The sequence below is a fragment of the Coregonus clupeaformis genome, chromosome 26 (genome assembly GCF_020615455.1).
Source record: "Coregonus clupeaformis isolate EN_2021a chromosome 26, ASM2061545v1, whole genome shotgun sequence".
Lineage (NCBI taxonomy): Eukaryota > Metazoa > Chordata > Actinopteri > Salmoniformes > Salmonidae > Coregonus > Coregonus clupeaformis.
Window position 1 is genome coordinate 33,367,213 of NC_059217.1, and position 13,260 is coordinate 33,380,472.

The 13,260-nt window shown below is 44.0% G+C and overlaps 1 protein-coding gene across 1 annotated transcript in view; it reads right to left on the reverse strand.

The window, feature by feature from the left end:
- Positions 1-442: 442 nt before the first annotated feature.
- Positions 443-13,260, reverse strand: part of LOC121539816 (leucine-rich repeat-containing protein 52-like) — a 57,564-nt gene continuing 44,746 nt past the window's right edge. The window contains exon 2 of the mRNA XM_041848484.2: positions 443-771. Coding sequence (XP_041704418.1) covers positions 443-771 — 329 coding nt within the window. The remainder of the gene's footprint in view (positions 772-13,260) is intronic.

Here is a 13,260-nt window from a genome sequence, read left to right on the forward strand (position 1 = left end):
TCGCACGCTCTCACACGCACGCACGCTCTCGCACGCTCTCGCACGCACGCACGCACGCACGCACACACACACACACACACACACACACACACACACACACACACACACACACACACACACACACACACACACACACACACACACACACACACACACACACACACACAGGGTATAATGTCTGTCCTGTTCTCGCCCACTTAGAGACACCCAGTCAGAACAGGACTGTCTCTCTACAGAGTCCAAGGTCACAGTGTCCTTTATTCTCATCTCTCCGTCCCTCTTCTTTCCTCCTTATTTTCTTCAATGTCCTTCCATCACTCCATAGCTCCTTGTAATGTATCTTCTCTTCTTCTTCTTCTGCCTTTTCTATTTTGTTCTCTTCTCTTCTAGCTGCTCACAGGCTCTAATCCCCTCTTCCTCTCCCCTCCTATTCATCACGCCATCACACCTGCATGCCAGGCTTATTCAGATCCCCGTTCCCCTGATTCCCTCCCCCCATTATCCCTCCCCCCATATGTCTCTCCTCCTCATCATCACTGTCCATGTCTTCCCCCTTCCTCTTGTTGTATCTCTCGTACAGCACCATGAGGACACCCATCACCCATGCCGACACGGTGCCAGCACTGAAGATGACAAAGCCAATAGCGATAAAGAACAGATAGTCCCAGTAGCCCAGGCCCTGGTGGCAGTCTGCCCTCAGCTGCATGCCCACCTCAGCCAGCCGCTGCCCAGACACTTCCGGAGGCCCCTGGCACACAGTCTGACCCTCATCTGGAGAAAGGGAAATAAAACAGAGATAGTAAGGGGGGGTTAAAGAAATGGAGCGATGGGGGAGCAAGAGAAGAGCATTAGGCAGGGATGGGGAGAGAAAGAGTTGAGAGGAGAGGAGGGAAGGATGGAGGAGAGGGAAAGGTGAGGGAAAGAAAGAATGAGGGTGACGTAGAAGAGAGGGAGAGAGGGAGAGAGGGAGAGGGGGAGAGGGGGACAAAGAGGCAGAGAGGGGGAAAATAATTCAAGGTAGAGAAATTACCACAATGCAGCTCACACACACACACATAAAAAGCTGTGATAACCTTGGTGATAAATTATCCGTAAAAACACTATAGATTTCCTCAGGGTAATGCAGATCTAGGACACGTCTAGGACACAGACTCATTAGAATGCTTAACACACACACACACACACACACACACACACACACACACACACACACACACACACACACACACACAGACTGGGATGAGCATTTAACTAGCCTTCATAGAAACACACACAAGGCATCTCCAAGGAGAGATAGTATTTTGCTGATAAAAGCACCACATTTGGTGCAGATGTAGATTTATGTGCCCTCAAAATATTTAGATATGGAGCCACATCTGATTTGGCCCATTGGGGGGCATTGCAGCCATTTTTTTAAATGGCAGCTGACGGTATCACTTTTCTTTACAATTCAGAAGGACTTTTTTGAGTTAAAAGCACCAAATTTGGCACAGAGGTAGATTTATGGACCCTGAAAAGATTTAGATATGAATCAAATCAAATCACATTTTATTTGCCACATGCGGTGAATACAACAGTGAAATGCTTACTTACAAGGCCTTAACAAACAATGCAGTAAAAAAAAAAAAAACTGTTAAGTAAAGAAATAGATAAGTAAAAAATACAAATTGCAAATAATTAAAGAGCAGCAGTAAAATAAAATAACAGTAGGGAGGCTATATACAGGGGGTACTGGTACAGAGTCAATGTGCGGAAGCAACCACAGATTTGGCCCTTGGGGGCCGTGGCAAGCATCTTACAAAATGGCCACTGTCGGTAATATAATGTCAAGTTCTGAAGTCCTTTTTTTTATGAAAAACTCACTGCCTAGCAATACCAAGTTTTTACAACTCAGAAGGAGGATTTCAAGAGAATGGCTACCAAATTTAGTACAGAGATAAATATATGCACCCTGAAAATATTTTGATATGGAGACACCACAGATCTGGTCCCTGGGGGCCATTACTGCAATTTTACAAAATGCCTTTGACCCCAATTAGGCTAGATGTTATAGTTTAGAGAACCTTGTGTACATCTCCCAACATTTTATAACATGCCTGGTTGTCAATTGTCAAACTTATTCCATGGAGGGCCAGGTGTCTGCTGGTTTTTGTTATTTCCTTTCAATTTGTGACCAATTCTACTAAGATATTTTGAATTGTTTTAAAGTCATACCAAGGATAATTTTGCTATTTGATTTAGAATTTTAAGACCCCTTGAAGTATAAAAAAAAATATATACCAAAAATATTTGATGAAACATTTGATTTGGTCTTACTGCTATTAGCCCATACAAACACATTGAATAACAGATTCACTACATGGAACAACAGATAGTCCCCCCAAAAAAATCAAAAGGAAGTTTGTTCTGAAGTGTCTGTCCTATAACTGAGAGATATAAGAAAGATCAGGAAACATGTATTTAGCCCCTTATTTTCCAGGGTCCCCTGTAGCTCAGTTGGTAGAGCATGGCGCTTGCAACGCCAGGGTTGTGGGTTCGTTTCCCACGGAGGGCCAGTATGAAAATGTATGCACTCACTAACTCTGGATAAGAGCATCTGCTAAATGACTAAAATGTAAAATATACAGTGCCTTCGGAAAGTATTCAGAACCCTTGACATTTTCCACACTTTGTTACGTTACAGCCTTATTCTAAAATTGATTAAATAAAAACAATTCCTCAGCAATCTACACACAATAACCCATAATGACAAAGCGAATACAGGTTTTTAGAAATGTTTGCAAATGTACATAAAACTTTTTTTACATAAGTATTTAAACCCTTTGCTATGTGACACGAAATGGAGCTCATTTCTGTTTCCATGGATCATCCTTGAGATGTTCTACAAGGTACCAAAAGGTACCAAAAAATTCTGCAGCATTGAAGGTCCACAAGAACGCAGTGGCCTCCATCATTCTTAAATGGAAGAATTTTGGAACCACCAAGACTCTTCCTAGAGCTGGCCGCCCGGCCAAACTGAGCAATCGGGGGAGAAGGGCCTTGGTCAGGGAGGTGACCAAGAACTCGATGGTCACTCTGACAGAGCTCTAGAGTTCCTCTGTGGAGCTGGGAGAACCTTCCAGAAGGACAACCATCTCTGCAGCACTCCACTAATCAGGCCTTTATGGTAGAGTGGCCAGATGGAAGCCACTCCTCAGTATAAGGCACATGACAGTCCACTTGGAGTTTGCCAAAAGGCACCTAAAGACTCTCAGACCTTGAGAAACAAGATTCTCTGGTCTGATGTAACCAAGATTGAACTCTTTGGCCTGAATGCCAAGCGTCACGTCTGGAGGAAACCTGGCACCATCCCTACAGTGAAGCATGGTGGTGGCAGCATCATGCTGTGCGGATGTCTTTCAGCGGCAGGGACTGGGAGACTAGTCAGGATCGAGGCAAAGATGAATGAAGCAAAGTACAGAGAGCTCCTTGATGACAACCTGCTCCAGAGCGCTCAGGACCTCAGACTGGGGCGAAGGTTCACCTTCCAACAGGACAACGACCCTAAGCACACAGCCAAGACAACGCAGGAGTGGCTTCTGGACAAGTCTCTGAATGTCCTTGAGTGGCCCAGCCAGAGCCCGGACTTGAACCCGATCAAACAGCTCTGGAGAGACCTGAAAATAGCTGTGCAGCAATGCTCCCCATCCAACCTGACAGAGCTTGAGAGGATCTGCAGAGAAAAATTGGAGAAACTCCCCAAATACAGGTGTGCCAAGCTTGTAGCATCATACCCAAGAAGACTCGAGGCTGTAATCGCTGCCAAAGGTGCTTCAACAAAGTACTGAGTAAAGGGTCTGAATACCTATGTAAATGTAATATTTCAGGTAGTTTTTTTTATACATTTGCAAAAAATTATAAAAAACATTTTTTGCTCCGTCATTGATGGATGAGGGGAATAAAATAAGAAAATCAATTTTAGGATAAGGCTGTAACCTAACAAAATGTTCGAAAAAGTCAAGGGGTCTGAATACTTTCCGAAGGCACTGTACTTCCATTTATTTTTTCAACTGGTAACGGGGGACCTTCAGACGAGTCTTGTGATGCCTGTGGGCGTCCTACAGCAAAACAAACGACACGTACGTGTTCGTGAGAATCTTACTTTTCCACATAATAGTCAAACCATTCGGAAGCTACAGACAATTTTGTGAGAAGACCGATTTTCGGGATGTCTCATGGTCTGACAAACACCACTCTAGCTCTGTCACCTTTCACCGCAGATGCAAAAGTGCGACATCTGCACATTCGATAAAAAACAACATATATCTCTAGCTAACTTTGGGATTTTTACTAGCTAACATACATTTTGAGAGTTAAATTCTCTCTCTCTCTCCCTCTGGGCGGCAGGTAGCTTAGTGGGTAAGAGTGTTGTGCCAGTAACAGAAAGGTTGCTGGTTCTAATCCCCGAGCCGACTATGTGAAAAATCTGTCGATGTGCCCTTAAGCAAGGCACTTAACCCTAATTGCTCCTGTAAGTCGCTCTGGATAAGAGTGTCTACTAAAAATGTAAAAATGTCTCTCTCTCTCTCTTATGTACTACTCATCACATGTTAAGTGGCTACTCCACATCTCTGTCAGTCAATCTATTACAGCCAATGATGTGTGAGGAGAGAGCGGAGACCCCTACAGACTGACCTGGGTCACTTCTGTCTCCCCATCACTGACTGACTGCACCAGAAAGTGAAAGAGTGGATGAGGAAGATAGTGGAGGAGGGAGATAGAGAGAAAGTGTGAAAGAAAGAAGGGGAGAGTTCTTTCTTCACATGTCATTTAATTTAATCTCTCTCTCTCTTTCTCTCACTCAATCCCCACCTCCTCCCTCCATCATCCATTTCTCATGCTTAATTGCACGGAGTTGTCCTTTCCAAAAAAGAAGATAGTGAACTTTTCAAGAGGCCTCTTTTTTCCTATCTAGACAAATAAAGGTGTGTGTGTGTGTGTGTTGCGCATGTGTGTGTGTGCATGTGTGTGTCTGGCTGTGAACGGGGTACTGATGATTCATACTGTTAACTATGTTAATTAAACTGCACTCATCTTTCAATAATACCAGAGGTCTGAAGGAGAGGGGGAATGATGGAGAGAGAGGGTTCAGATAGTACGGGAGAGTTCCAGAAGAGAAGGGAAATAGCACAGGAGAGACAGACTATCTAACTACAGAGTTCACCACCATTATATAAAAAACGATGTAATCAGATACAGAGATATCCTATTTAATTATATTTGTAATTCTACACTCTTAGAAAAAAAGTTGCTATCTAGAACCTAAAAGGGTTCTTCGGCTGTCCCCATAGGAGAACCCTTTGAAGGACCCTTGTTAGTTCCAGGTAGAACTCTTTTAAACGTTTTGGGTTCCATGTAGAACCCTTTCCACAGAGGGTTCTACATGGAACCCAAAATGGTTCTACCTGGAACCAAAAATGATTTTTACCTGGAACCAAAAAGGGTTTTCCTATGGTGACAGCTGAAGAACCCTTTTGGTACCCTTTTTTCTAAGAGTGTATGATCAGATATCTGTAGCCCTCAGTAGTTCTGTATCATGTATTTAGAGTGTAAATCCACAATCAGCAGGACAATCTTAGATTAGTTTAAATGGCTAATCAAGGACATATCCAATCTTAATCCATCCTATAACTGGTACAGTGGGGGAAAAAAGTATTTAGTCAGCCACCAATTGTGCAAGTTCTCCCACTTAAAAAGATGAGAGGCCTGTAATTTTCATCATAGGTACACGTCAACTATGACAGACAAAATGAGATTCTTTTTCTCCAGAAAATCACATTGTAGGATTTTTAATGAATTTCTTTGCAAATTATGGTGGAAAATAAGTATTTGGTCAATAACAAAAGTTTCTCAATACTTTGTTATATACCCTTTGTTGGCAATGACACAGGTCAAACGTTTTCTGTAAGTCTTCACAAGGTTTTCACACACTGTTGCTGGTATTTTGGCCCATTCCTCCATGCAGATCTCCTCTAGAGCAGTGATGTTTTGGGGCTGTCGCTGGGCAACACGGACTTTCAACTCCCTCCAAAGATTTTCTATGGGGTTGAGATCTGGAGACTGGCTAGGCCACTCCAGGACCTTGAAATGCTTCTTCACGAAGCCACTCCTTCGTTGCCCGGGCGGTGTGTTTGGGATCATTGTCATGCTGAAAGACCCAGCCACGTTTCATCTTCAATGCCCTTGCTGATGGAAGGAAGTTTTCACTCAAAATCTCACGATACATGGCCCCATTCATTCTTTCCTTTACACGGATCAGTCGTCCTGGTCCCTTTGCAGAAAAACAGCCCCAAAGCATGATGTTTCCACCCCCATGCTTCACAGTAGGTATGGTGTTCTTTGGAGGCAACTCAGCATTCTTTGTCCTCCAAGCACGACGAGTTGAGTTTTTACGAAAAAGTTATATTTTGGTTTCATCTGACCATATGACATTCTCCCAATCCTCTTCTGGATCATCCAAATGCACTCTAGCAAACTTCAGACGGGCCTGGACATGTACTGGCTTAAGCAGGGGGACACGTCTGGCACTGCAGGATTTGAGTCCCTGGCGGCGTAGTGTGTTACTGATGGTAGGCTTTGTTACTTTGGTCCCAGCTCTCTGCAGGTCATTCACTAGGTCCCCCCCGTGTGGTTCTGGGATTTTTGTTCACCGTTCTTGTGATCATTTTGACCCCACGGGGTGAGATCTTGCGTGGAGCCCCAGATCGAGGGAGATTATCAGTGGTCTTGTATGTCTTCCATTTCCTAATAATTGCTCCCACAGTTGATTTCTTCAAACCAAGTTGCTTACCTATTGCAGATTCAGTCTTCCCAGCCTGGTGCAGGTCTACAATTTTCTTTCTGGTGTCCTTTGACAGCTCTTTGGTCTTGGCCATAGTGGAGTTTGGAGTGTGACTGTTTGAGGTTGTGGACAGGTGTCTTTTATACTGATAACAAGTTCAAAGAGGTGCCATTAATACAGGTAACGAGTGGAGGACAGAGGAGCCTCTTAAAGAAGAAGTTACAGGTCTGCGAGAGCCAGAAATCTTGCTTGTTTGTAGGTGGCCAAATACTTATTTTCCACCATAATTTGCAAATAAATTCATAAAAAATCCTACAATGTGATTTTCTGGAAAAGAAAATCTCAATTTGTCTGTCATAGTTGACATGTACCTATGATGAAAATTACAGGCCTCTCGCATCTTTTTAAGTGGGAGAACTTGCACAATTGGTGGCTGACTAAATACTTTTTTTCCCCACTGTATGTGTCTATATCCAACTGGATCATAAGGCTGTAGCTGAGGACAGGTGTCTAATACCATCTCAGATTGGACAGGTGTGTGTGTGTGTTTGTGTGTGCGTGTGTGTGTGTCCGTATGCTTGTGTGTGTGGTGCATGCTTGTGTGTGCATATTTATGTGTGTGTGTGTGTGTGTGTGTGTGTGTGTGTGTGTGTGTGTGTGTGTGTGTCAGGCACTCTCTGAGGTTAATGCAGGTCAGGATCTGACAAAACAGATCAGACATGGCGGGTAACCTAAGCTTTCCCTGTCTGGGCAGAATATAATAGTACATGATTTCACACACGCGAACACACACACACACACACACACACACACACACACACACACACACACACACACACACACACACACACACACACACACACACACACACACAGTCTGCTTCAGCCCTAGGGGAGAGGGGTTTGCTGTGCCTCCTTCCCCTCAGATGCACCAGAATGGATGGTCCACTGTCTGTCCCTCTCTCTTTCTGACTCCGTCTCTGTCTGTTTTCCATCTATCTATCTTTCTCTCTCTGTCTCTGTCTCTGTCTCTGTCTCTGTCTCTGTCTATCTGCCTCTGCCCACAGAGATAATGAACTAAACCTCTGTGGGTGCTTGACTGTCAGTATCTCTCTGTGTAACAACCATGAAGAGAGTGACGTGCAACAGCTCTCATACAGAAGTGGCTTTCAGCTACTCTGTACTACTGCTAAAACACAACACTGTTTAGAGTGACTGACTCCTCTTTTTTACCTTCACACTGAAAACCACAGCACAGGTGTTTTTTGAGAGAGTCGTCTTTCCAAGCCCTCACTTTACTAAAACCGTACTGAAGAGCTGGGTGATATATTCTGTACTATATTATATACTACTAGCGGTTATCCTGCCCTTACAGATGGTAAATAATTGGAAACTAATTATTTCATTCAATGCAATTTCCCCCTCCTGCAAATCAAAAATGTATTTATCTGTTCAGCTTTCACTTGGGGCTAATCACCATCTGAGGAAGTGGAAACTCAAAACCCAGCTAGATCTATATAGCAGGAAATATAATTATAAAGGACTAATTGATCATTCTAACAGTAAATGTAATGTGTTAAAAAACGTTGCAACATAGGCCTACTACACAATTATGTGGCCTTTATATAGGCCTATGCAATCACCTCGAATGGCAGATGCGCGCTTCCCGCTAGCTTTCCCACACGCTTCCTGCCTATAGGGGCTATAGGTACAGTGCATTCGGAAAGTATTCAGACCCCTTGACTTTTTCCAAATTTTTTACGTTACAGTCTTATTCTAAAATTGATTTTTTTTATTTAAACCTCAGCAATCTACACACAATACCCCATAATGACAAAGCGAAACAGATAAAAAAAAAACTGAAATACCTTATTTACATAAGTATTCAGACCCTTTGCTATGAGACTCGAAATTAAGCTCAGATGCATCCTGTTTCCATTTATGAAAAATGTATGCACTCACTAACTGTAAGTCGCTCTGGATAAGAGCGTCTGCTAAATGATTAAAATGTAAATGTAAATGTAATAATCCTTGAGATGTTCCCAAGCCATGAGGTCGAAGGAATTGTCCGTAGAGCTCCGAGACAGGATTGTGTCGAGGCACAGATCTAGGGAAGGGTACCAAAAAATGTCAGCAGCATTGAAGTTCCCCAAGAACACAGTGGCCTCCATCATTCTTAAATGGAAGAAGTTTGGAACCACCAAGACTCTTCCTAGAGTTGGCCGCCCAGCCAAACTGAGCAATTGGGGGAGAAGGGCATTGGGCAGGGAGGTGACCAAGAACTCGATGGTCATGCTGACAGAGCTCTAGAGTTCCTCTGTGGAGATGGGAGAACCTTCCAGAAGGACAACCATCTCCGCAGCACACCACCAATCAGGCCTTTATGGTAGAGTGGCCAAATGGAAGCCACTCCTCAGTAAAAGGCACACGACAGCCCGCTTGGAGTTTGCCAAAAGGCACCTAAAGACTCTCAGACCATGAGAAACAAGATTCTCTGGTCTGATAAAACCAAGATTGAACTCTTTGGCCTGAATGCCAATCATCACATCTGTTAGAAACCTGGCACCATCCCTACGGTGAAGCATGGTGGTGGCAGCATCATGCTGTGGGAATGTTTTTCAGGGACTGGGAGACTAGTCAGGATCGAGCAAAGATGAAGAGAGATCCTTCATGAAAACCTGCTCCAGAGCGCTCAGGACCTCAGACTGGGGTGAAGGTTCACCTTCCAACAGGACAATGACCCTAAGCACACAGCCAAAACAACGCAAGAGTGGCTTCGGGACAAGTCTCTGAATGTCCTTGAGTGGCCCAGCCAGAGCCCGGACTTGAACCCGATCGAACAGCTCTGGAGAGACCTGAAAATAGCTGTGCAGCGACGCTCCCCATCCAACATGACAGAGCTTGAGAGGATCTGCAGAGAAGAATGGGAGAAACTCCCCAAATACAGGTGTGCCAAGCTTGTAGCGTCATGTCCAAGAAGACTCGATGCTGTAATCGCTGCCAAAGGTGCTTCAACAAAGTACTGAGTAAAGGGTCTGAATACTTATGTAAATGTGACATTTCAGGTTTTAATTTTTTTTAAATTAGCAAACATTTCTAAAAACCTGTTTTTGCTTCATCATTATGGGGATTGATGAGGAAAAAAAACGATTTAATCAATTTTAGAATAAGGCTGTAACGTAACAAAATTTGGAAAAAGTCAAGGGGTCTGAATACTTTCCGAAGGCACTGTATCTCAAAGATATGTCTCTTCAAAGTAAAAACTTTCCTAAAATCGTCAATATTGAGAGTTGGGAAATAAATGTCATACCTGCAGGAAGCCGAGACTCTTCTCTTTCCAACTGTCACAACAAAGTGTATAGCAAAATGCGAGAACATTGTAATGTTATTGTAGGCTAGGGCTGGTCCTGCATGTCCGTTGCGCACGCCGCACATCGAAGCTTGGAGTGGGAGTGTAATTTCCACTTCTCCGGGCTGACTAATTTACCAGCTCACGTTTGCTGCCTATGTTTTAGACCTAGTGCTTATTTGACTCTTGCACCTGGCTTTATTTGAAAGGATTTACGGTTAGTTTAATAGTTGGAGAAAACATGGCAGCAAGGCATCACATTTACAAATTTTACATATGGGACCATAGGTTATAAGAGGAGTAGCGCAGTTGATAGGATACCTTACAGACGGTATGAAAAGTATTTCATTCTGATCAATGCGATTTGTCTTTGAGGACAGTGAACTGCTTGCAAATAGTTTTATGTTCAAATTGAGCTTTGAACATACAACAATATTAGCCCATTGACTTGTTAAATCATTGGAATTTGTACATAGAAATAGTGTGGAGTGCAGAGGATCCTATAAATTAGGCTATTGTTTGTCAAATCTAAAATAATCTAGACCTACAGTACCAGTCAAAAGTTTGGACACACCTACTCATTCAAGGGTTATTCTTTATTTTTACTATTTTCTACATTGTAGAATAATAGTGAAGACATAAAAACTATGAAATAACACATATGGAATCATGTAGTACCCAAAAATGTGTTTTTATATTTTTATTTTATATTTGAGATTCTTCAAAGTAGCCATCCTTTGCCTTGATGACAGCTTTGCACACTCTTGGCATTCTCTCAACCAGCTTCATGAGGTAGTCACATGTAATGCATTTCAATTAACAGGTGTGCCTTGTTAAAAGATAATTTGTTTAATGCGTTTGAGCCAATCAGTTGTGTTGTGACAAGGTAGGGGTGGTATACAGAAGATAGCCCTATTTGGTAAAAGACCAAGTCCATATTATGGCAAGAACAGCTCAAATAAGCAAAGAGAAACGACAGTACATCATTACTTTAAGCCATGAAGGTCAGTCAATTCTGAAAATGTCAAGAACTTTGAAAGTAACACACACATCTCAACATCAACTGTTCAGAGGAGACTGCGTGAATCAGGCCTTCATGGTCGATTTGCTGCAAAGAAACAACTACTAAAGGACACCAATAAGAAGAAGAGACTTGCTTGGGCCAAGAAACACGAGCAATGGACATTAGACTGGTGGAAATCTGTCCTTTGGTCTGATGTGTCCAAATTTGAGATTTTTGGTTCCAACTGCCGTGTCTTTGTGAGACACAGAGTAGGTGAACGGATAATCTTGGCATGTGTGGTTCCCACCATGAAGCATGGAGGAGGAGGTGTGATGGTGTGGGGGTGCTTTGCTTGTGATACTGTCTGTGATTTATTTAGAATTCAAGGCACACTTAACCAGCATGGCAACCACAGCATTCTGCATCAATATGCCATCCCATCTGGTTTGCGCTTAGTGGGCCTATCATTTGTTTTTCAACAGGACAATGACCCAAACAGGACACACCTCCAGGCTGTGTAAGGGCTATTTGACCAAGAAGGAGAGTGATGGGGAGTCACGCGGGACCGGCGAAAAAGATGGCAGCACATTAGAGAGCTCCTAACATCCGCATGTAAATACTGAAATTCAACAGCATACACTTTCATTTTTGTCTAAATACACTGCTCAAAAAAATAAAGGGAACACTAAAATAACACATCCTAGATCTGAATGAATGAAATAATCTTATTAAATACTTTTTTCTTTACATAGTTGAATGTGCTGACAACAAAATCACACAAAAATTATCAATGGAAATCAAATTTATCAACCCATGGAGGTCTGGATTTGAAGTCACCCTCAAAATTAAAGTGGAAAACCACAGTACAGGCTGATCCAACTTTGATGTAATGTCCTTAAAACAAGTCAAAATGAGGCTCAGTAGAGTGTGTGGCCTCCACGTGCCTGTATGACCTCCCTACAACACCTGGGCATGCTCCTGATGAGGTGGCGGATGGTCTCCTGAGGGATCTCCTCCCAGACCTGGACTAAAGCATCCGCCAACTCCTGGACAGTCTGTGGTGCAATGTGGCGTTGGTGGATGGAGCGAGACATGATGTCCCAGATGTGCTCAATTGGATTCAGGTCTGGGGAACGGGCGGGCCAGTCCATAGCATCAATGTCTTCCTCTTTCAGGAACTGCTGACACACTCCAGCCACATGATGTCTAGCATTGTCTTGCATTAGGAGGAACCCAGGGCCAACCGCACCAGCATATGGTCTCACAAGGGGTCTAAAGATCTCATCTCGGTACCTAATGGCAGTCAGGCCACCTCTGGCGAGCACATGGAGGGCTGTGCGGCCCCCCAAAGAAATGCCACCCCACACCATGACTGACCCACCGCCAAACCGGTCATGCTGGAGGATGTTGCAGGCAGCAGAACGTTCTCCACGGCGTCTCCAGACGTTCTCCACGGCGTCTGTCACATGTGCTCAGTGTGAACCTGCTTTCATCTGTGAAGAGCACAGGGCACCAGTGGCGAATTTGCCAATCTTGGTGTTCTCTGGCAAATGCCAAACGTCCTGCACGGTGTTGGGCTGTAAGCACAACCCCCACCTGTGGACGTCGGGCCCTCATACCACCCTCATGGAGTCTGTTTCTGACCGTTTGAGCAGACACATGCACATTTGTGGCCTGCTGGAGGTCATTTTGCAGGGCTCTGGCAGTGCTCCTCCTGCTCCTCCTTGCACAAAGGCGGAGGTAGCAGTCCTGCTGCTGGGTTGTTGCCCTCCTACGGCCTCCTCCACGTCTCCTGATGTACTGGCCTGTCTCCTGGTAGCGCCTCCATGCTCTGGACACTACGCTGACAGACACAGCAAACCTTCTTGCCACAGCTCGCATTGATGTGCCATCCTGGATGAGCTACACTGCCGGAGCCACTTGTGTGGGTTGTAGACTCCGTCTCATGCTACCACTAGAGTGAAAGCACCGCCAGCATTCAAAAGTGACCAAAACATCAGCCAGGAAGCATAGGAACTGAGAAGTGGTCTGTGGTCACCATCTGCAAAACCAGTCCTTTATTGGGGGTGTCTTGCTAATTGCCTATAAT